This window comes from Meriones unguiculatus, chromosome 17 (assembly GCF_030254825.1).
Source record: "Meriones unguiculatus strain TT.TT164.6M chromosome 17, Bangor_MerUng_6.1, whole genome shotgun sequence".
Classification (NCBI taxonomy): domain Eukaryota; kingdom Metazoa; phylum Chordata; class Mammalia; order Rodentia; family Muridae; genus Meriones; species Meriones unguiculatus.
In genome coordinates this window covers 78,802,667-78,828,471 of record NC_083364.1, presented here as the reverse complement: position 1 = coordinate 78,828,471, position 25,805 = coordinate 78,802,667, and the positions used below count along the sequence as shown (strand labels likewise).

At 38.7% G+C, this 25,805-nt stretch overlaps 1 protein-coding gene across 3 annotated transcripts in view; it reads right to left on the bottom strand.

Moving 5' to 3' along the window:
* The window catches only part of Usp25 (ubiquitin specific peptidase 25), a 120,005-nt gene that overhangs the window by 60,634 nt on the left and 33,566 nt on the right, over positions 1–25,805 (bottom strand). For 2 of the 3 annotated variants that reach the window (XM_060370666.1, XM_060370668.1), the window contains exons 4-7: positions 17,573–17,696; positions 14,460–14,622; positions 5,742–5,828; positions 839–976 (exon numbers count right to left, since the gene is read on the bottom strand). In XM_060370666.1, coding sequence (XP_060226649.1) covers positions 839–976; positions 5,742–5,828; positions 14,460–14,622; positions 17,573–17,696 — 512 coding nt within the window. Of the gene's footprint in view, positions 1–838; positions 977–5,741; positions 5,829–14,459; positions 14,623–17,572; positions 17,697–25,805 lie in introns of those variants that run through there. The other variant, XM_060370667.1, reaches the window with a different exon arrangement.

The window sequence follows — 25,805 nt, the reverse complement described above, 5'->3', positions numbered from 1 at the left end:
TTCCATTTCATGAATCCACATAGCATAACGCGCAGAGCGTGCAGGCAGCGGTGCTCTGAGTCTCCTCTGTGTTCGTCATCCGCATCACTCCAGTGCTGCCTCCTGCTTGTGTTCCTATGTGTGCTCTTTGTCGGACTCTTCAAGCAGCAATGCTGGCTTATAGACACTGCTTGTTTTTAGAAAAAATTACCCCACATATTGTTTTTATCAAATGTTCATTAAACGGCACTATGATAACACCATTAAAAGCAAAAGAGATAACTAAAACGCCCTTACTGGGAATTAAACGAAAAATACTCTCAATCAGCAAAAGCAGGGGCATGAAAATTGCATATACTATATTGGAGTATCACATATTTCTTCAAATTATTACTTATAGGGGCTGGAGAGATGGCTCAGAAGCTAAGAGAACTGATCTTCTTCCAAAGGTCCCAGATTCAATCCCAGCATTCACATGGTGGCTCTACACCATCTGAAACTCCAGTTCAGGGAACCCAATATCCTCTCCAACCTGCAGGCATGCCAGGTACTCACACAGTACACAGGATACATGCAAGACAAACTCCCATACACATAATAATTTAATTTTTTAGTTATATGAATATTCTTAATTTTGTTCATTGTTTTTTCTCATCAACCTCCATCATTCTATAAACTTCAGCTTCAGTCCAATTTTGTCAATTTTGCTTTGTTTATTTTTTTTCAAATAAAAAAAATGATTTCAATGGCTTCAAGTTACAGTTTAGTAGTGCCACCCTAAATCAACACACTTGGAAAAGTGACATAACAATCTATAAGATTAAATGGAAATAGTCAACTGAAAGAAACAGGAAGCTACCTGTTGTGAGTCATTTGATTTGAAGGCATCCTTCAGAATCTCAACTGCTCTAGATGGATCAACATATTTCCTCTTGGTACCAACAAGCAGGGCAAACAGATACCTCAGTTCCCGCATAAAAGGCAAATTCCGATGTTCCTGCAGAGAGAGGGGGGAAAAAGTGTTAACCCAATGAAATCAGCAAACTATTCACTGAAATCAGCAAACTATGCTACTTGAGCAGGAAACAAAAGTAACTGGCATCTATTAGAACAAATCTGGCACTCTGTCACACTGGAAAAGAGTGTCAGCTACATGACTCAAAGAAGTTAAGAGCTACAACGCAGGGCCTTAAGCTAGCCTTACAATTTCTGTATAAATGTCACATATTCATAGCAAATTATGTCACCACCGAGCCAAGAATATCCACTCATTTAAGTCTGCCCATCATAATCTCCCATTCAGCAGGGCGCAGCTGGCGCTGGCAAGGGCAGCGCCAACATTCAGGCAGAGCTCAGCCCCGGCCAGGCACCATCTGAGGGCCACCCTCCATGCAGCCCATCGAAACAAAGCTCTCCAGACCCTCCACATCAAATGCCCCCCAGTCTACACCTGCTGGAAGCACTGCTGTGAATATGGGCCACCAACTGCCACTTGTCCTACGATGTCTCTAGTTATTGAACTAATATTAGGGCTTTATCTAATCCTTACTTAATGACCTAATAAACACTAACACCCACTAATATACTACCCTCTACTTATTGATAAAATTTCATTCATTTATTTTGTAAATTACAAGAGTATAATTTTATTGTAATTACTGTAAATTTAAATGTTTAGTAACTGTATTGTTGGTGAAATCATTGATCAGATCAATCGCTGACATGAAATCTTAATTCTATTCTCAGCAGGAGTTCACAGTTCTCAATGATGTCAATATATCTTCTCTTTTTGCCACACAAACACGTATTCAGTTCTTAATGGTTAATTGTACCAAACCTTCTTAAAAAAGAGAATTTTCATCACTATTTATTTTAAAACAACAACAAAAACATTTAAATGTAATTTAGTGAAATGCTTCAGGCACAATTCAGTTCTCATAAAAGTCTTTGCTACAGCAATTTTCATACAAATCTTAAAAACTACTCTTAAAATTTGGGAAGGTTTCACATTTTCATAATTGGCCTTACTCTAGCAGTATCAATGTAGATAATTTTATATAACGATGTTTAGAGTAATATAACCTACATAAAAATCATTGCTTTCTCAGTGCACTAAAAAGGGAAGCCCGAGAAATGAGTAGATTACTTTAATCCCCAAACTACACACACCATTGAAGTATTCTTACAAAAAGCAATTCTGAAATAAAATTTCTAAGCCATAAAAACTACAAATAACACTTACTTAAATATAATATATTCCGTCAGCAGTAATAAGATTAATGACAAAATACATACATAAGAAATTAACCCATTTCCTGTCTTACGCTTAACTCTTTCACCAACTGCCTTATATAATTAAGTTTTAAAGGTATAAGTATCATAAAATTTAATTTACACAATAATTTCTCAAAAAAACGTGTTTCCTGCCATCCCTTTCTTTATTATCATTCAGCCCATGACAAATGAAGATACTCCTTAACAAGTATAAAAATGAGCACAATATTTTTTAACTATAAGAAATTCTGCCAAGATTATTTGGAAAGTAGAATATTATGAAACGTCTCAGCCAACCAATACCTGCAGCTAGGAGACTATCAACAGGCATCACATTGGATAATAAAACACAGCAACTACTCTATTTACCAAGTTAAGGAAAAGTCAGCACACACAAAAGCTGCTTGTGCACTGTGTTCATCTACTTTGTGCACAGGCGTGGAGTGGCATAACTAACGCACACTGTGTGCGACACTTAAACGATACACAGTTTCCCAAGCTTTACACATGCACCTCAGCGTCAATATTAGCCCACCACCCCTCAAAGCATGCTCACCCCTAGTCAGTCAACCCAAGTCACGCTGCATTTTCTGCATGTTTAGACAAAGGAATTGTCCTCTAGGTATTTGTTTTATTTGTCTTATTCTGGTTCTGTGTAGTCTGTGTCCTAAATCATTGCTTCATCTGCATGTCAGTGCATACTGGTAACCTGTTACCACTTATTGTGTGCAGGCTAGCACTGTAGGGTAAGTACATTTTTATCCAACAGCCTCTACAGCTGTCGCATAAAATGGTATGAAAATTCTTGTGGGGACACACACTTTCATTTTTTTATAAAAACTTTGAGGGCCTTAGAATATGTTAAGCTCCAAGAATACCTATATATGGGATACAGTGTTCTGTCAATATTTTTCAGAAAACAATTATCCTATACACTAAACTTAAGAATAGTTAAAATAACAATATATAATTTTGGACTAACCAACTCTATTTAAAATACAAAGTGACTCCTAAGGCGCTCCTGCCTCTTATTTAAAATGTATACAATGTTTGTGGGAAGCTTTATTTGCTTAAAAAAGATATGATTAAATCAATCCCAGGTGTGTTCTGTATTTTAGCACATTGGTTTTCAAGTTCAGTTTAATAATAAGCAGGTCGTGAGTTCTGTGTAAATTCACTATTAACAGAAAATGGCAAATGTCGTATTGAAACCTTTAAAACAGAAACTATCTTTCATTGTCTCAACTGAATTTAGCATAATTCGCTACTGACAACTGTGCATAACTGCAGCACAGGTTAGGTGTCAAGCTGACATGTTTCTGCTGTTACCATGCCATATTACAGACCTCCATTAGCACCCCTCATATAAACGTTCACAATATTCTTCTGCCCAAGAGTCTCTCAAAGAGTGCAAATGCTGTCTTTTCACTATAAGAAATAACGTCCCTAGATGGGATCTTATTCATTCCTCTAGCATGTGCTAATGAGCATACCTTCAGGATGCACTCGTTACACACTCCTCCAGCACGTTCTCATCACACACTCCTCCAGCACGTTCTCATCACACACTCCTCTAGCATGTTCTCATCACACACTCCTCTAACATGAGCTCTTTACACAATGCTCTAGCACATGCTCGTTACACAATGCTCTAGCACATGCTTGTTACACAATGCTCTAGCACATGCTCGTTACACAATGCTCTAGCACATGCTTGTTACACAATGCTCTAGCACATGCTCGTTACACAACGCTCTAGCACATGCTCGTTACACAACGCTCTAGCACATGCTCGTTACACAACACTCTAGCACATGCTTGTTACACAATGCTCTAGCACATGCTCGTTACACAATGCTCTAGCACATGCTCGTTACACAACGCTCTAGCACATGCTCGTTACACAACGCTCTAGCACATGCTCGTTACACAACGCTCTAGCACATGCTTGTTACACAATGCTCTAGCACATGCTCGTTACACAATGCTCTAGCACATGCTCGTTACACAATGCTCTAGCACATGCTCGTTACACAACGCTCTAGCACGTTCTCATTACACTCTCCTCCAGTATGTGCTGAGTACATTAAGGCCCTCACAAGAGACTTTGATATATAAATACTGATAATGACTGCTTTTTAAATAAAGTTACAAAACTGATTTGGTCTCATTCGAATTAAGAAATAAGAGACTGAAGCTCTGTAAAGCAGTAAAATGAAAAATAGAAAAGGTAAACACAATAGACATAAATATACTCCTGGAAGTAATTCTGACTCATGGCATGTAAATTATACATGCCATGACTTCTCCTGGACATGAAAGGGAGAACTGACAACACTAATGTGTGATATGAAGAGGCAGCAGTCCAAAACTGACCTGAAAACACCGTTACACTTGAAGAGGTTTGTTTAATTTCCCTAGCCTTATGTCACTGTCAAACCATCTTAATCCCCTTTTAAAAGTAGCTGTTCTTTAGCCTGACCCAACTCAAAGATTACAGCTTAAAAAAATTGGCTGTATCTCAGGCTTTATATCCTCTAGTGTGCGCTATAAATGTTTCATGTACTTGCAGAAAAGGTGGTTTTAAAAATTAACACTAAAAGGAAAATGTAACTTAATAATTTATTACTGTAACAATGGGTCACACAAAGTTCAGTACATCACTGAAACCTAAAACTTCACCTTCTTTGTCTCTGCAGCCTGTGTTTTTAAGGCCACTGGCTCTTTACAAGAAATTACTTGATACCTGCACAAAATGCATCATCCCTATATACAATGTTTTTATCCACTAAGAAGAAAAGTTTGCATGAAAATCAGTCCAATTTTACTCAAATTATGAAATTTATATGAATTAAAACTTTCTTTTAAAAAATAGCTGATAATACTGGGTGACAGACTCTTTTTAAGAGCTTTGCATGTTTATCATTTAATTTTCTCAGCATCTCCAGGAAATAATTACTGTCTACACTACAGAAGAGGAAATCTCAAAGAGAAATGTGACTTGTGTTAGGGCTAAAACTCAAGCAAGCAGAACCTGGGATCTGCTTGCTTACTTCAGCCTTAACCGCCCTAACTTCCAACACAGAAGAGATAGCTTTGTCTTGGCAAACAACACAGAACTCAGTTTTAAAGGATTCTTCTGAGTGATCAAGTGAAAAGGAATGCTGAGGCTGACAATAGTTTTAAGAAGTCAGTTAAGAAAATGTAGCCTATGAATGTATTCTAATTTGATAGCCTGTGAAAGGTGAGGGGTCCTAAGATGATCACACTAAATTAGTATGTAATTGTGGCTCACAGAGGCAGAAATTTCAGATTTATGATATATAGAAACAAAGAATAGGAAGCTACTGCAATAGAGATTAATGGCATAACATTAAAATTTAAACAGTTTCAGGTCTAATAAAAAACCAAGGGCTCCCAAAATACTTAAAGAGAAAAGAACATGAAGACCATTAAAACTCGATTTTTAAAATCTTTTATATTTTTACCTTTTGGTTTCGGGGTAAATCTTGAGCATTTGATGGAGGCTTGTAATTCAGAACTAATCTTCTAAATTCCAAAAGATTGAATAATGACTGAAAAAGAACAATTTAAGACACCTAAGAGAAAATTCTATTAATGGAATTGTGAATACCAATGTTAAAAAGGTTTATTCTTGACAACTATACGACTTATATAAAGAACAGTTGCAAGTAGTACAAGAATGCCTATTTCCTCCTTAAGAAACGTCTCTTTATAATATTCTAAAATAGATGGGGGTTTCAGATCATTGAATTGAAGGCCTTTTACACATAGAGCAAATACTCTGGCCCCTGTGCTATCTCTAGTCTTGACATAATATTCTTGCTAAGTTTTATCCTATGTGTAAAACATAAAATTACACAAGGACGACTTTTTTAAAGCATGCAGTTTTCACTTATTGAAAGTTGTTCATGTTACTATGTCATTAACATGAAGTTTCTAAAATAAAATAGATAGAATACAATGAATAACTTTTTAAACATGTTCTCTTTCAGATTGTTTACCTAGAAAATTGAATATAAATCAATACAAATTCTCATAATAGCCAAGAAAACACAGCCTAGGAGACAAATATAATTGTAAAGATAGAATAATCCAAAAGAACTTAATGAAACAGACATTCATGAGAGGCTTTCTGGTATGTGGTTTGGTGTTTGAGCTGCTGGAACTAAACCCAAGACCCTGAGCTCAATCAACAGCCACAGGAGTGTTTAGTAAAAGGTACTTTGTACCACATCGTCATTATATTTGTTCCAAACAAAAGTATAAGAGTACACATTAGAACACATACTTAACAGAATTAAATTCATCCACACATCTCTGTAAGATTCTCCTTATGAGTATTTCACATACATGTGGGTAGGGTACATGTTTTACAGTATAACTATACTTCTTTCTAGAGTTATATTTTATATATATACTGACACAAGCAGCAATAATGTATTACATTTTATAAAATATAAATTTGATTACTTTAAAGAACATGACAGCAGCATCAGAAATCAATGATAAATAATTTTATTAAACTTAAAAAAAATGTTGGTAAACATGGCTCACCTCTTATCTATAATATATATATATATATATATATATATATATATATATATATATATGAACAAAGAAACAGGAGTCAGACAAATAGAAGGATGGGAAAGCTACATGTGAGTGGTAAAAAGCAGTTTCTCATAGAAACTGTAAGAAAGGTGATCTGTTGAATTTTCTCAAATGCTTTTTCAGCATCTAAGGAGATTATCATGTGGTTGTTTTTTTTTTTCTTTCAGTTTAAAGTATTGGAGAGATCAGGGATACAAGGCACATATCTAAACATAGTAAAGGCAATATACAGCAGGCCTATAGCCAACATAAAACTAAAAGGAGAGAAACTTAAATCAATCCCACTGAAATCAGGGACAAGGCAAGACTGCCCACTCTCTCCATATCTCTTCAACATTGTTCTGGAAGTCCTTGCTAGAGCAATAAGACAATTGAAGGAGTTCAAGGGGATACAAATTGGAAAGGAAAAATTCAAAGTAGCACATTTGCAGATGATATGATAGTATACCTGAGTGACCCCAAAAATTCTACAAGGAAACTCCTACAGCTGATAAACACCTTCAGCAAAGTAGCCAGATAAAAAATTAACTAAAATAAATAAATAAATAAATAAATAGATAAATAAATAGATAAATAAATAAATAAATTGGCAGCCCTCCTGTATACAGAAGACAAAAGGGCTAAGAAAGAAATTAGGGAAACAACACCCTTCACAATAGCCACAAATAACATAAAGTACCTTGGTGTGATCTAACCAAGCAAATCAAAGACTTGTATGAAAAAATTTCAAGTCTCGGAAGAAAGAATTAGAAGAAGATATCAGAAGATGCAAAGATCTCCCATGCTCATGGCTTGGCAGGATTAAGATAGTAAAAATGGCCATCTTACCAAAAGCAATCTACAGATTCAATGCAATTCCCATCAAATCACAAACACAATTCTTTACAGACCTGGAAAGAAAAATGTTTAACTTCATATGGAATAACAAGAAATCCAGAATTGCTAAAACAATCCTCTACAATAAAAGATCTTCTGGAGGCTTCTCCACCCCTGATCTTAAGCTGTAGTATAGAGTAACAGTAATAAAAACTGCATGGTACTGGCATAGAAACAGAATGGTGGATCAATGGAACTGAACAGAAGACCCAGAAATAAACCCACACACTTATGGGCACCTGATCTTTGACAAAGACACCAAAACCATACAATGGAAAAATGTAGCATCTTCAACAAATGGTGCTGGTCTAACTGGATGTCTACATGCAGAAAAATGCAAATAGATCCATACTCATCACCCTGCACAAAACTAAAGTCCAAGTGGATCAAAGACCTCAACATAAAACCTGACACATTAAATTGATTAGAAGAAAAAGTGGAAAAGACCCTAGAACTCATTGGTACAGGAGACAACTTCCTGAACAGAACACCAACAGCACAGGCTCTAAGAGCAACAATCAATAAATGGGACCTCATGAAACTGAAAAGCTTCTGTAAAGCAAAGGACACCATCATCAAAACAAAATGACTGCCTACAGAGTGGGAAAGAATCTTCACCAACCCTTTACCTGACAGAGGGCTAATATCCATTATATATAAAGAACTAAAGAAGCTGAAAAGCAGCAAACCAAGCAATCCAATTTAAAAAATGGGGAACAGAGCTAAACAGAGAATTCTCTGTAGAGGAATATGGAAGGGCAGAGAAACACTTAAAGAAATGCTCAATGTCATTAGCCATTAGGGAAATGCAAATCAAAACGACCCTGAGATTTCACCTCACACCCATCAGAATGGCCAAGATGAAAAACTCAAGTGACAACACATGCTGGAGAGGTTGTGGAGAAAGGGGAACCCTCCTCCACTGCTGGTGGGAATGTAAACTCATACAACCACTCTGGAAAGCAATCTGGCACTTTCTCAGACAACTAGGAATAGCACTTCCTCAAGACCCAGCCATACCACTCCTAGGCATATATCCAAAAGAGGACCCTGACTAAAATGCTCCTGAAAGACAAAGAGGAAGAACACCAGAAGAAGAAGGAAACAGGAAACAAGTTAGAAACCTGCCACAGAGGGCCTCTGAAAGCCTGTGCCCTGTAGACTATCAAAGCAGACCCTGTGACTTATGGGCAACTGTTGGGCAGAGTGCATAGAATGTTATGTAAGAAGTGGGAAATAGCAAGAGCTGGAGAGGACAGGAACTCCACAAGGAGAGCAACAGAACAAGAAAATTTGAACCCAGGGAACTTCCCAGAGACTCATACTCCAACCAAGTACCAGGCATGGAGATAACCTAGAACCCCTGCACAGATGTAGCCCATGGCAGTTTAGTGTCCCAGTGGGTTACATAGTAATGGGAAGAGGGACTGCCTCTGACATAATCTGATTGGTGTGCTCTTTGATCACCTCCCCCTGAGGGGGGAGCAGCCTTACCAGGCCACAGAAGATGACAATGCAGCCACTCCTGATGAGATCTGATAGATGGGGGAAGGAAGGAAGGAGAGGGGGACCTCCCCTGTCAGTGGACTTGGGAAAGGGCATGCATGAAGAAGGGGGAGGTTGGATGGGATTGGGAGGGGAGGAGGGAAGGGCTTATGGGGGGGATACAAAAGTGAATAAAGTGTAATTAATAAAAGTTAAAAAAAAGAAAAGTGATCTGTGCTGAATTATAACCTCCTTCCTCTTTTCTTTGTTTCTAATTTGATTGTTTGTTTATTTTGTGGCAGAGCAGTACTGCACATTCCTGGCTGGCCTGAGAGAGGCTAGAACTGCCTTCAGAGAGACCCACATGCCTCTGCTGCTGAGTGCTGGGATTAGTCTGTGCCACCACACCCAGGGAAGTATTGTTGTTTTTTTGAAACAGGGTTTGTATATGTAGCTCTGCCTGTCCTAGAACTCACACTGTAAATGAGGCTGGCCTTGAATTCAAGAGATCTGCCCGTCTCTCTCAATTGCTGGGTTAGAGATATGTGCCATCACTTACCAGTGAAGACTTTTTAATTAGACATTTTGAGTACATAAATAAATTCATTTCCCCTTCTTGTTTTTATTTTTTTTCAATGCAGTTTATTCAGGAACCTTGAACAATCCTCAGACCCTGGGGAAAGCCAGCCCACAGCTTAAATAGCCTCTGGGTAGCCAACCCAGGCGTGCCACGTGGGCAATGCAGATAGGTCCACATACATGGAAGCAAGCCAGATCCTCAGCCTTAGCCAAATGTGGAATTGTTCGTGACAGAGAGCACTCACCATCGGGAAGGTGGAAGGCAGAAACCAGCTCCATCTTTAAGGCATAGCATTCCGCAGCTCTCTACAGTTCCCCCTTTTTGTTTTAGACGCATCAGGCAAGAGTAGAGGTCTGATCTCTGATATTAGAAATAAATTGGGACTTTGTACCGATGTTCATTTAGGTGTCATCCACCCAAAGAGCATCAGACCCGTCTGATACCTTTTTCTCAGAGGCGGGACCTGGGGCATCAACCCGCATGCAACCAGGCATGCTCTTCTCTGGGTCCAAAGAGGCTGACCCTGAGTGCAGTGCTTAGCCTCGCATCCTGAGCGTAACATTTTAGCTTTTTATGGTATCCAACCATGCTTGGGGAGAATGCCCTGTGCTGCAAATCTGTCTAAACAATTGTCGAGCTATATTTTAGGTAATTGGACTGGAGAATTCGATACTACGATGGAGCAGCTGAGAGTGGCCATTGTCACAGTAAATTCTACCAGAGTGGACGCAGGACTAGCCACAGGATTATCATCATGGATTGCTGCAGCCATGAATCATCTGAAGGAATGGGCGGGCATGGGAGCGTTAGCAGGCCTTCTGGTGTTGGTCTCCTTGGTTTGCCTGTGGTATATATGCAAGATTAGAGTCTCACAACAGTGTGATGCAGCCATGATCATTCAGGCCTTTACAGCCATTGAAGCAGGACATTTCCCCTTCTTGTTATTTTTGGTTTGTTGAGAATGGATCTTGCAATGCCACCCAGGGTGTTCCCAACTATTTAACTCCAGAAATTCTCCTGATTTGGCCACTTGACCAGAAGGCACAACAGAAGCAGGGCATTGTGCCCAGCTCATTTATTCATACATCTAATAAACACTTATGAAATACACATAGCATGAGCGACAAAAGAGAACAATACACTAAAGACATTTAAAATATATGGTCTTTTCTTATATTACATTTAGCACCATATAAAAATTGCAGGCTAAAAGGCCGAAAGGAGGAGTAGGAACCAGGAAAGATAGGAAGAAAGACTCAGGTCCAAGTCTAAGCAGAAAGGTGGCATTCTAAAGCCAGAACCTACATAAATAAATAGGTTTTGAACACAGCATCAAAACAAGGAAATGAGACAAGGAAGAGGAATACAGGAAGGCAGAGCTTCTAGACGCATGCAATGTCAAAGAGGAAAATCAGCACATATCACAGGCCTCTGCATAAACACAAATGAAGACTCTGATGCACAAGGACTCACTGGAGCATCTCAAGACTACAAGGAGGAGCAATGCTGCCACACTCGACTAGGGTGATGACAAGACAGTGATCCTGAGAAATGGCAACTGGAAAGTCACCTATGCAGTACAGCAGCAGAGGAAGAAAGCTTGACAACAGAAAGTCGAAATGTGTCAGGTAGAACTCTGAACCACTCTTGTGAGGACGGGAATCCCACTACTATGCCTTGAATGTCCTTTGTTGTGGATGTGCAAGTACAGAAACTTCTTTCTCCATTTTATAAATATTTACTAAGTAAGGAATTCCAGTTCATTTCCCCAGCACTTTAAAGTGCCTGTCCACGGAGAAGCAGCTGTTTGCTGATTGGTGGAGGTGACACTTTCACCTTCGTCTTGTCTCACATAAGTGCAAGCTGAGTGCTGTCTGACTGTGGGATATTCTGGAACTGAAACTGCGCACAGCATCTATGTCAGTTTGAAGAAATACCAACCAACTTTGTAAATTTCAATGCACACTTTGTAGTGGATGCTGACCAAGGCAACTGTAAATGTTCCATCATACACAGTCACATCTCAGCTCACAGCTGACAAGTAAGCAATACCAACAAAAGGAAAATTAAAAGATTCTAACTGCTAAACATAGAAATAAATAGCCCCTTTACATAATGATGGACACTGAAGATACCATCAACAATACAGCTGTGAGTGAACTTGTGACATTTTCTATGCACACAGATTTCCACGTCACTTTTATAAGGTTGTGATAATCCACACTTCTCAAGTGGGGGATTATTTGTACTGGGTGATTAGGTTTCTTCTGCAGAAGTCAAATGCTCTTCAGTAGCTAAATTTGCTGTCATAGAAGTAGGCACTCCTAGACGCAAATAAAACTTGAAAACGAATAAAATTATTACTAATACTCGCTTATATAGACCTAAAAGATAGAATAAACATAATGAAATCTATACACCTAAAGAAGATAATCAAAGCGGACACGGGGTATGATGATCTATCCTCATTTAGAAAGACAAATGGGATATGCATTGAACGTATGACAGGAGTCTACCGCAGAAAGCATCTGAAAGACTCTACCTAGCAGTGCTCCAAAGGAGATACTAAGACTCATAACCAAACCTTCGGCAGAGTGCAGGGAATCATACGAAAGAAGGGGAGTTTGATGTGGAAAGGATAGGAGCTCCACAAGGACCAAACATATCTGGGCACAGGGTCTTTTCTGAGATGGACACTCAAACAAAGTCCATGAGAGGATAAAACCTAGAACCTCTGCTTGGATGTGACCCGTGATAGCTCAGTAATCAATTGGTTTCCCATAGTAAGGGGAACAAGGACTATTTCTAACATGAACTTAATGACTGGCTCTTTGACCTCCCCACCTCCCAAGGGAGGAGCAGTATTGTTAGGCCACAGAGGAGGACTTTGCAGCCAGTCCTGAAAATACCTGACAAAAGGGAGTCATATGAAAGGGGAGGAGGTCCTCCCCTATCAGTGGACTTGGAAAGGGGCAGGGAGGAGATGAGGGAGGGAGGGTGAGATTGGGGAGGGAATGAGGGAGACAGCTGGGATACAGAATTAACAAAATGTAACTAATGAGAAAATTAAAATTATAGAAAAAAAATTACTACTAATAAAATTATTAAGGAAGAATAAAAAATACTACTTTCTATTAAGAAGAATAAGTCACATTTTCCCCCCTTATGTTCCTTACACACACAGAAACACACACTTGCACAATCTTGGTCTATTATTGAACTTAGGGTAGTTGGATGATTTCTGTCACGTTTGAACTGAGATGGAAAAAGAACTTATTAACATAAAATGGAGTTTCCTTGTCTCTGTTAACTTATCACTTCAAATGGAAACTTTCTGTGACTATTGTCAGTAGTGAGCCCCATTTATCTAGCTAACAGATGTTGCTTGTAGGATTTCCTCTTCTTGAACATCTCAATGGAGGCACCTGATGAGGGAGAAACATTACTGTACACCAGGCTGTGTATAAGGCAGAGTGACACTTTCTGTAACACTCAGAGCACAGCTTTAGATCTGTGGTTCATAATGTCTAAACCATTCCATGATTAGAATCTCACTTCTATAAAAGAGAAGAGAAACAATCTACAAGGACGATCCTAAGACAAATGCCTCCAAGACTCCAAAATGCCAAATAAATATTATTAATTGTTTTGGGCACATAGTGAATACAAAATTCAGCATCATACCAACAGAGAATGATAAAAAAAATACTATGGCAATTGTCATTATTATATATAAAGCTAAAAATCAGAGATCACACCAAATTTATTACAAAAAAAATCTTCCTATTTGAGAAGATAATGGGTATGTGTATTTACAAACAGCTCTCATTTTAGAAAAAGCTAACCTAACATTCCATAAGAATTTTCTAAGACAAAAATAAAATGTGTTTTTTTGATTGATCAATATTTATTCTTTTTCACTTCCTCACATAGGTATTGTGATATATAAGCCTCAAACAAAATGTCTCCTTAAAGAATCAATTTGTAATTATGATTGTAATAATATAAATATTTTCCTTAAATATAAATAAATCTGATCTGATTCACAAAAATTTCCTACCTTGGTTACAATTATTCTCTAAAATACCCACAAAATTATCTTCTACCTCTTCAGAAACCAATAAAATCGCAGCAATTCCTAACAGCCAGAAAGCAGGGAAATTAATCTGACATAAGTGAAAGGAATTAACTTGTGTGTTACTGAAAGCTTCCTGGTGGAAACAGGTGTGCTACATGTCTGTACTCCCAGTATTCAGGGAATTGAGGCTAGCCTGGGCTACATATTGACAGCTTGTTTGAAATTTATTTTTAAAAAAGACTGTTATAAAACAAGGAGATCTTTATTCAGCCAGGTGGGATATCTCATACCCATCATCAGCACTCGGAAGTTGAGAAAGCAGACTCTTACTTCTAGGCTAGTCTGGGCTATATAGTAAGACCCAGGCTAAGTCAGAGAATGGTAAACAAACAAGTCGCACTGGGAATGAAAGACAAAAGGGCAAGGAGATATGAAATGACGGTGCATGACACTGCATACATGAAAATCCTGCCTCGACTTGTACTCAAGTGTGCAGGAAGGAGCACGGCCCACTAGTGCTCCTCAGGCTGAGAGCAGAACCCCGACCCTTACCTGAATAACTGCGCTGAACCAGCATGTGTTGCCCACATTCTTCAGCCCCACTGGAGCTTTCTCTTGTCTTTTTCTATCATAAGGGTTTCGCGAGTCCCTCCACACTTCTGTAGGTGTCCTCTTCAAACATGCTTTATTTTCTGCTATGCTGGCTTCAAGAACTCTTAAGAAATAAAAATACAGTGTTGAAGAAGATTTACACTATTAGAGAACACCCTAAGCAGCATTATCTGATGGGTGAATTTTAGGATTTGTCACATAGCTCTAACACGTTGAGGGAAGGAACATGTGAAGCTGATATTACTGGAATAGCAATTAGATGCCATTCGGAGCATGCCAGTGGCAATAAGCAACAGATCAAGTGAAGAAAAATTATTTCCTAAGAAACAGAAAACCTCAATCCGATTGCCATTATAATCACAGTTCTTAGCTTCAAATACTTCATACACACACACTCTCTGTCTCTCTCTCTCTCTCTCTCTCTCCCTCTCTCTCTCACTCTCAGAGGTCCACGGGCCACACAGTGACAATCTGGTAAAGATTAGACTATATATGCAATGGTGGTCCTAATGGAGTACCATGAAGATGAAATGTCAATATACTACCACTTGCCATTATTTTGGAGTATTCATATCCTATTACAAAGCATACTATAAAAATGAATGCCACAGTATGTTGGCAGAAGCTCACATTTCTCACATTCGTCTCTTGTCTAAACTAGAGGACCATAGGGAGCTGTTAACCTAGGATATAACATCTCGGTTTTTGTAATCACATTCCAGGGAAATTGCTTATTCACAACTTTCTTAGAACTATTGCCAACAATAACCAACATGTAACTTAAATTAGTATGTATTGCTTTATTTTTTTTTTACTTTTTTCCAAATTTTTATTTTTTTATTTTTTATTTTATTTTTTTTATCAGTTACATTTTATTAACTCTGTATCCCAGCCGTGTCCCGATCCCTCATTCCCTCCCAGTCCCTCCCTCCCTCCCTCATCTCCACCATGCCCCTTTCCAAGTCCACTGATAAGGGGGACCTCCTCCCCATTCATCTGATCCTGTTTTATCAGGTATCTTCAGGACTGGCTGCAAAGCCCTCCTCTGTGGCCTAACAGGACTGCTCCTCCCTTCGGGGGTGGGGAGACCAAAGAGCCAGTCATTGAGTTCCTGTTAGAAATAGTCCCTGTTCCCCTCACTTTGGGAAACCAATTGGTTACTGAGCTACCACAGGCTACATCTGAGTGGAGGTTCTAGGTTATGTCCATACATGGTCCTTGGTTGAATGTCAGTCTCAGAAAAGACCCTGTGCCCAGATATATTTGGTCCTTGTGGAGCTCCTATCCTTTCCCCATCAGACTAACTCCCCTTCTTTCTTATGATTCCCTGTACTCTGCCACAGTTTATTCACTTTGTATCCTAACTATAGTCCCCTTCCTCATTCCCCCCAATCCCCAACCACCCTCCCTCATCTCCTCCCTGCCCCTCTCTAAGTCCACTGATGGGAGAGGTCCTCATCAATGTATGCCCTTATAATTGGAGGCAGGAGGTCACGAGTTCAAGTCACCTTTGGATACCCAATAAGACCCTGTCTTAAAATTGTCAAAGAAATCAACACATAAATTAAAAAAAATGTAAGTAAGCAATAAATAAAATGAAAACCCAATCAAATGTAAAATATTGGGTCCTGCAGAGACTGATGCACCAATGGAGGACCATGCATGGAAAGGACCTAGAACCCCTGCTCAGATGTGGCTGATTTGCAGCTCAGTCTCCATGTGGATCTCTGAGTGATGGTCTGGCAGCAGCAGCTGCCTCTACCATGAACTCTGTTGACTGCTCTTTGATCACTAGCCTCTGATGAGGGAGCCTTACCAGGCCACAGAGGAAGAGGATCCAGGCAGCTCTGATGAGACTTAACAAGCTATGGGCAGATGGCAACAGTGGAGAACTCCCCCTTTCAGAGGAGTAGGGGAAGAGGATGAGGGGAAGAGAGAGGGAGAGTGGGACTGGTGGAGTTGGGAGAGTGGGCTTCATAGGGATATATAATAAATAAATTATGAAAAAATTAAAAACTGTAAAATGTTCACGAATTTTGCATATACATCATCTCTAACTGCTCGCCCCCATTAAGAAGGTAAGCAGATCTTTTACATCAAGTGGGACCGCTTTTCTCCTCTATAATGGAATTCTTCTTGGATGAGGCACAGTCTGGACCAACCACAGTTAGTCTTTTATCAGCTTATAATTCCTAGAATTTAATGGAATAAAATACTTTTTCCTTATTTTCCTTTAAATAAAAAGAATCAGGGATTGCTGCTGAAGAAATCGATCATAATCTAGCAATATGCATTTGTAAGGTGGCAATGTAAATATAAACCTAATAAATAGTAATTTTCAGAAAAAAAAACCAAGCTAAAAACAAAAGCATCAAGAAAACACATGACAAAGAATTATAGATACTAATATGGATTATAAAATTCTAGATGTTTGCATATTTACATGCTTATACAAATTGATATAAACAAAGGTATATGTATATTTACAAAGAAACATTTGCAACAAGTATACCTTTTTTCTTTTATAACATCTCTCCCACATCACATTGGTGAACAAAAGGTCCCAGTGAGAAACTGTCTCAAAAACCAAGGAAGACAGCTTCTAAGGCATCACAACCAAAGCTGACCTCTAGCCTCCACACACAAGCACAAATGAACACGCCTACGTACATACAAAGGCATTAGAAAGTATCACGAACCAAAACTATTATTTATCATATGTCCAACACATTTACCGTTTGCTTATTACAAAAAAAAAGGCTTATTAGTTCCTGTAATACATTTCTGAGGTTGAATTGGACAGCAGATTCAGAAGAAATTACAGAAGGAAACAAACACACATTAAAGAAATAAATTTGTGACAAAATTATGTGCTTGACAATTTCAAAATAATTTAAAATTTTAGAAATAAAGTTTGATTACATAAAACATAAAAACAGTACAGGTATATTTAAATGATTTATTTAAATTGAATTATATTATATCTTATCGCTTTTAAAGTTAAAGTCTGTATTTTTCTGTAATACAGAATGCTCTTTACAGACTGCTCTTACCTGCTGATGGCCTGTTCTTCATCTGTTATTCCAGTCTCTCTGAATGTCCTGTTTGATTCTGCCAAACTCAAAGCAATTGCTCTCTGAAGATCATCTTTGTCATCTCCAGTGAGATCAATCACATCTGAAAAGAAGAATATCATTCTCAGAAGTTAACCAAACAAATGAAAATGAACTCCTGTCACAAGATTTTATGGCCAATAAATGCTGCCAAGCCAAAAGCCAGAACCAAGTTAGTTCATTCTTTGGGTAAGAAGGAATATATCTTTAAAAATCCAATCATGGCTACCATTAATTATTTTCCGTAACTTAATAGTTTCTTCTACAAAATCTAGAAAAGTAGTAACGAGAAGAAAATTCTTGTTATTTATTCCTTTAGTATGCAATCTCAATAAAAGCTAAAAAGCAGAGAGACTGCTGGGAGTGTGGTTTATCAAGGAAAACACAATAAGCATTGCCAAAGATTTACTTTGGTGCTGCCTCATTTCTGTGTAAGTACACCCCACTGACACAGTGTAGGGATGTGTGTGTGTTCTACAGTCTGGCACAGTAAGCTCTACTGTCAACAGTTGTTAGAAGATGAAGATGTAGGAAAGGGAGATGGAAGGAGCTGTCACTTTGTTATTCACACTTCTGTACTACGTGATTACTTTAGGACGTAGTCATTCTTTTCAGTGAAAACAAGATTTTCACTTGCACAGGCGTATGCAAGTGAACATGTCTGTCCCATTCCTTAAAAGAGAGCTTAGACGCTATAAGATATGCTGCTGTGTCCAATCAATAAAACCCGCAACTTTTCTTTTATCAACGTCAGTAAAATATGCTCAATGCACTTCTGCAATGTGCTCTGGTCAATTTCCTTGACAGAAGATGACGATGATAAATACTATCATTACAATTTAAGCAATGATAGGAATCAATCTAATAAGAAAAAGAATGTGTGATTAGAATTTCCTGTTTTGGACAATTTGTTTTCATGTGCCTTAAACTTTAAATGTGTTTAAAATATTACATGAGGGAAAAAACAGCACAGAAAAGAAAAAGGCTGCCTTAATTTTATCATTGAATCACAGAATTTTCTGAGGAAACACTAATGCACACTGATGTAGCAAAAATCTGCTTATATTGTTCTACCACTTTTCCTCCAAGAATAGCATAAAAGAACTTTTAAAATATTAGAAATAGTTGCTATAGAAAGGGTTTCTTAATGACCTTACATACAACAAAACCTCATAAAATATAATAAGCTATGCTCCAAAGTATTTGATCTGGAAAAATAGGTCAAACATATAGTACACAGTCAGAATTCAGTAGCTGAAATAATGAAACACCTCACATGCCATCAAATCCAAGGTTTCCCGTGGCTGATCAGAGAAGATAACTATCCTCAGGACAGCCAAGGAGGGTGGAGCTATAAGAAGGGCAAGGCTATAAGGACAGTGGAGCTCTAGGGAAGGCAGAGCTATGAGGAGGGCAGTGATATAAGGAGGGTGGAGCAGTCAGAGGGTAAAGCTACAAGAAAGGCAGAACTATAAGATGGGCAGAACTGTGAGGAGGGCAGAGACATAAGGTCGTAGAGCTACCAAATCCAGATTCAGTGATGGAGAAGAGGCTGGTGCTAGGTGGTATGAAAATCATCATAAAACAAGGGCCATTCAGTAATTAAAATGGCTAGCCCCTGGACAATGATGAGGAGGAATAAATCTGAAAATCACAGAAAAATGGGAAATTAAGTCGTAGGAACAGGCTCAATTGGTGCTTGGATTCCATTCTCCTGTGCATCTATTGTGTTTCCCAAACAAAACAAAACAAAAAAACTATTTTCCCTATTCACTTGCAAAATAAAAATATGAAAATTAAGCATCTTCACTAGAGTTCTCCTTGTTGTTTAGCTTCTTCAGGTCTGTAGATTTTAGTATGTTTATCCTATTTTCTATAGCTCATATCTACTTATTAGTGAGTGTATACCATGCATGTCTCTCTGCTTCTGGGTACCTCACTCAGGATGATATTTTCTAGCTCTCACCATTTGCCTGCAAATTTCATGATTTCCTTCTTTTTAATTGCTGAGTAATAGTCCAGTGTGTAAATGTTTCACAATTTTCTACATCCATTTTTCGGTTGAGGGACATCTAGGCTGTTTCCAGATTTGGGTTATTATGAATAAAGTTGTTATGAACATAGTTGAGCAAATGCCCTTGTTGTATGGTTGAACATTTTTTGGATATATGCTCAGGAATGATATAGCTGGCTCTTGCGGTAGTACTATTCCCAGTTTTCTGAGAAGGCACCAGATTGATTAATTCTCATTCAGAAGGGAAAACAGAAGTTGTAGAAGAGAGGAAACAGGACTGGAGCCTACCACAGATGCCCTCTGAAAGACTATACCCAGCAGGGAATTGAAGTAGATGCAGAAACTCACAGCCAAACTTTGGACAGAGTGCAAGTAGTTTTATGGAAGAAGAGGGATATAAAAGGACCTGGAGGGGACAGGAGCCACACTAGGAGAGCAACAAAGTTAAAAAGAAAAAAAAAGGCAGGGCCCAGGTGGCACTGCAGAGACTGATTCATCAACCAAAAACCATGCATAGAGAGGACCTAAACTCCTGCTCAGATATAGACCAAAGAAATCTCAGTCTCCATGTGGATTCCCTAGTAAGGGGAGAAGAGACAGTCTCTGATATGAACCAGATTGCCTGCTCCTTGATCACATCACCCTGGTGGGGTGACCTAGCAAGCCCACAGAGGAAGTAGATCCAGGTCGTCCTGATGGGACCTGATAGGCTAGGGTCAGACAGTAGGGGAGGAGAACTTCCCCTATCAGTAGACTATTGAATGATAGAGGAAGAAAAGGGAGGGACAGTGGGACAGGGAGGAGAAGAGGGAGGAGGCTACAACTGGGATATAAAGTGAATAAATTGTAAATAATAATAATAGTAACAATAATAATAAAGATTTATCTTTTTGAAGATTATGAATGAAACTTGGGTCACATCAATACCATCACTAACAGGAGACTTTGAAGTCAGAAGCAAGGAAGAAGCTATAATCCTACTGCTTCTGCTTTTTCTATTGACCTTAATGGACGTCTAAAAGTTTTTCTATAGTAGCACTCCAGTATCCAATGTCCAGCTGCAAGGCCACTCAGAGAGCAAAACCAGCACCCTCTTAGCCTTCCAGTATCCAGGCAGAGCCAAGTGGAGGTTACTCAGGTTGATTCCTATCCACTAAGCCAAAGCTACAGTAAGAAGTATGTGCTTGACCAGAGCCATGCTATAGGCTGTCTTTCTGGAATGGCAGAGGGATTAGAAGCACTGTGGTGATCAGAACTGCAATGATCTGTAATCACTGCAGATGAATGAGCCCACGACCCCTCCCTCAATTCCCTGCAATAATTTCTTTAATCACTTAACCCCATGGCTTAAATACCTTCTACAAAATTACCTAGTGTTTAATGTTTCATGACTAACTGACTTGAACCTCACTTGAGTTCCTTATTGATTCTACTTACAATCTTTCATGACCGATGAACGGAGTTCAACTAGCATGCAAACAATAAGCAAGGATGGCGTTGTTTGCCTATCCCACGAAGACTGAGAAATTTAACAGTGTAAGGACAGACAATGGTACACAGGCTCCAAGTCTGTCCTTCATTTCTTAAATCCCATCAGGCTGTTTTTCCCCAACAATCAGTTCTTCAAGTGTGATCTGTTCATCTCCACAGATGCTTTAAGGAAGGAATGAGGGGTCCTGTAGGTAAAGACTACAATCGCAATAACATGGATATACGATCCATCTGCTGCTGTAGATACCTGCTCTGCTGAGGGAGAACAACAGGAGCAATGGAGACACATCTTTGCACACATCAAGGCACCAATACCAATGCGGAATCCCTTTTTTGGTTGTTTTGTTGTTGCTGTCTTTATCTTTTTATTTTCATTTGTTTTGGTTTTGCTGCTGTTTTGGTTTGGTTTGTGTTTTTTTGTTGTTGTTGTTTTGTTGTTTGTTTCTGAGTCAAGGTTTCCCTATGTTGCCTCGGCTGTCCTGGACTTGCTTTGTACACCAGGTTGGCCTTAAACTGCCTGTCTCTGCCTCCCTGAGTGCTGGAATTAAAGGTGTGTGCTCCCATGCCTGTTTCTCCTTTTATTACATAGAAATAAATGCCTGTAAACCCAGTACTTGGAGAGACAGAGGCACACAGATCTCTGTGAGCTCAACGATAGGCTGGTCTACAAATTGAGTCCAGGACAACCAAGGCTACACAGAAAAGCCCTGTCTCGAAAAGGAAAAAAAGGAAGAAAGAAAAAGAAATAAACACAATTAAAAAAAAAAAAAGCGGAAACTGATGGTGCATCAACCAAAGACCATGCATAGAGATGGCCTGGACCCCTGCTCAGCTGTTGCCCACAGACAGCCCAGTCTCCACGGGGGGTCCCTAGTAAGGGGAGAAGAGAATGTCTCTGACATATACTTGCTCGCCTGCTTCTTGATCACTTCTCCCTGGTGGGGCTACTTTGCCAGCCCACAGAGGAAGAGGATCCAGGCAGTCCTAATGGGACCTGATAGGCGAGGGTCAGACAGTAGGGGAGAAGGCCTTCCCTATCAGTAGACTAGAAAAGAGGGGAAAAGAGGGTTAGGGGAGAAAAAAGGAGGAAAAAGAAGGAAGGGTGGGGCTGAAAGGAGATGAGGGAGGGGACTACAACTGGGATACAAAGCAAATGAATTGCAAATACTAATAATAAGAAGAAGAAAAACAAACAAAAGAAAAAGAATTACAACTTTGATCAAAAAAAAGTAACTTCACTAATTAATCGTTGAATCTTGATTTACAAGGTTTTTAAACTGTTAATGACTAATTGAAAATACACAAAGTTTGTATGTCCAGTGCTGGAATTGCAAACTTTGTATTATTTTTCATAGAATACCATTTTTACTTGAAAGAAAAAACATGACATACTACAATGTATGAATACCCCAATCTCAATTTTACTAGTTGCTACAGAGTAACTGTCGTTAATGACTGAGAGGAAACTTGCATACAAGCTGGAAATTTTGAAAAGGTATGTTTCAATTACTATGGTCCTGATAGTTTCTCAAAATGTAAATGCTTTTCTGATAGCCAGTTCATAAGCTGCTAACAAATTTGATGTTTTAACATAGTATTCTTTCATAAGATAGATGGAACTACAATTATCACTGCAGTTTTACAAAATCATGTATGGGTAACAGATCCATTCAAATAGCAAGATATTGGTAGATTTTAATATATAAGGGCACCATATGAAAGGCAATTGATAATCAGCACTGATAGCAATGTGACTGTGGATTCACACTGCAATTCGCCCTTAGGAAATAAGAACCATAGAGTTTTGGGATAGTCAACAGAACAGTTGTTATTATTTGAATAACCAGTTAAAACACTCCTCTCTTTCCTAAATGAACATCTGTATAAAGCCAGATTTTCTACAGATAACAGAACCAAGGCAACTTATTCCCACACAATGTGATTCCTACAACACAGATCTGAGATCCCAGTTCTTCTACAACACCACAGATGTGAGACACACACAGCCAAGTAAAGCATGTACCCTTTTGCTAATTTGCTTCAGAAATATACTTTATACAAAATGTTTATATAAACATAATAGGTTGCTATTTTTGTAAGAATTAATTTTCTAAGCTTCTCTGACTTTTATGTTCTAGCTCAGAAACTATTTTATGTCAATCAAAGCAGTTTGAGACCCACCATAAATTTGTGATTTTACAGGAATCCCGGGATGAAAAGCATGCCATATCATTAAGTACAAACATGGTCTACAATACTTTTGGCTGCATAGGACTGGGACTTTGTGAGGAAACATTGCAACAAGCCCTATGTGCCAGTCATCGTCGTTACGAGGCCAGGACATAGCAGCAAAGCAGCACCTCTGGCTGGACAGACTTGTCCTCCCCACTGTGGCCAACCCAGTGCTTCCTGCTTTCTGATTCTGTTCTAGACAAACACTCATATTCTCTGCCTGGCCCTGACAGCATTCAAACAAAAGATGTTTGTCCCTTCTGGTATAAAGGCTGGTATAAAAGGCTAGAAGTGCCTGTGGCTAGAATGACCACACTCAGTGGTTTCTGCTACCCTTGTCTCTCTCCACATTGCTAAACTTCCAGGAGTCGCAGAGACGAACAACTGTAACCCAGATGGGAATTGGAGCCTGCCTCTCTTGGTCTTGAGCAACAGTACATTTTAATGATGGAAAAGGTTAGCTGAGATCAGATACTATCAGTCCTGACTGAAACATTTTCTTCCAGCAAAGGAAAAGGTCTCATTTGTAAAACCACCATAATTACAATTTTGTTCATGGTGTTCCCATTAATCCAAAGCTGTTTTTCTTCTCCCATGATTTTAGAACAATGTGCCCACCATGAAAAAAGAATTTAATGGCCTACTCATATATTAAATTACTTAGCTTTTAAGTATTATTTTATTTAATAAATTAGAAAGATGTAATTTTAAGTGATTAAATATGAATTTTTAAAATTTATGCATAGCTGATTTTCCCCTTGTGGTGGCTATTCTTGCTTGTCAATTTGACTACATCTGAAATTAACTAAAACCAAACTGTCTGGGGACTCCTGTGGGGATTTTTTTTTTCTTAATTAAACCATGTGAAGTCAGAAAACAGATTTATAATTAGGATATTTTGAGGTAAGAAGATTCATATTTAATCTGGGCCACACCTTCTGCTAATATCTATATAAAAGACATGGAAGGAACTAACAAATTTCACCTGCTTGCTCTCACTCTTACTAGCAAGCATTCACTGGCATTAAAGCCTACTTCTTCAGAATTCTTGCATATACCAAGAATTCTTGCATATACCAAGCTGAAGACCAGCTGAGAAAGCAGTCTTTTACCTCACTGAATTTCCTTTTTCAGGAATTAGAAGAACAACAAATATATTAAATGCTTAGAACTATCAGTTGTGTAATGAAAACTAAGATTTTTTTGTATGTTTAGAAAAAAGAGCTAAGAATTAACCTGGCTATAAACAATTGGTAATTGGCAGAAATAAATTTATAATCAAAATAGCCTTAGTAAAAGTTTCAGACAAGGGTCAGAATATTATATGCTTGTATCTGTGTCATGACAAGATTTTGAAAAACTCCATTGCTACTTATCCTCCCTGTAGTGTCACGGTGAGAACAATTCAAAGGCCCTTAATAGACATGCTGGTTGGAAACCACTTCAGTAAATGAGATGTTCATTGGAGCAGTTACCCACATTTCTAAATTTAAATAATTTTTTAATGTCAGAAGTACATACACATTTTTTTTTGGTTTAGTTTTTCAAGACAGGGTTTCTCTGGCTGTTCTGGACTCACTTTGCAGACCAGACTGGCCTTAAAATCATGAGATCTGCCTGCCTCTGCCTACCTATTGTTGGGATTAAAGGTGTGAGCCACCAACATCCAGCTGATACTCATCTTTATAAATGTTTGTTCCCCGAGAAATTACCATAAATTTGTTATATACTATGAAATGTATCTCTAACTAACAAACACACACATCTATTGGATTTTACACACACAGAGCTTGCATGGTTTATGATTCCCTTCATCGTGAAAATACATTTTAAATATTGAATTTGTTTCCAAGTGTATCATTTAGCCAAAAATCTAGTTGAATGACAATGTAAAAATTTTATTTGGGAAAGTTAAAATGAAGTTTGACAGTATTTATTTATCTACATGAAGCTAAGTCCAGGGGAATGTTGTGTATTAATTCACGGATTAATATTTTTGACCAATAAAGACTCCCAGACATAAGGCTATAGCAGGCAGCACTCTGTGAGGAGAGAGAGATGAAATATTGAACACGAATTTGAGGATACCTGGTGATACACTGGGAGTTAGAGGCTTGCCGCACACGTGCTAAGGCCCTGGGTTGAATCCCCAGTGCTGAGTGGGAAGGTGGAGAAATGAATTTGAGGAGAGTTGAAGCAACAAGTTGGGATGCAAAACCAGAACTGTATACTGCCCGACTTGCTTTAGGAGGAAGCCAACCTAGGAACCTCAAGGATGGGAACACTCTAAGGAAGGCCCCTGAGAATACAAAGAGTGAGCAAGGCAGAGCCTCCCAAATCCAGCTTCAGCAGCTTCCAGTTTCTCTGCTCATCTGCTGAGCCAGGAGGCTGGGACTGCCATTCATTTCTCTCACACAGCCCTGTGACTCCCTTCCT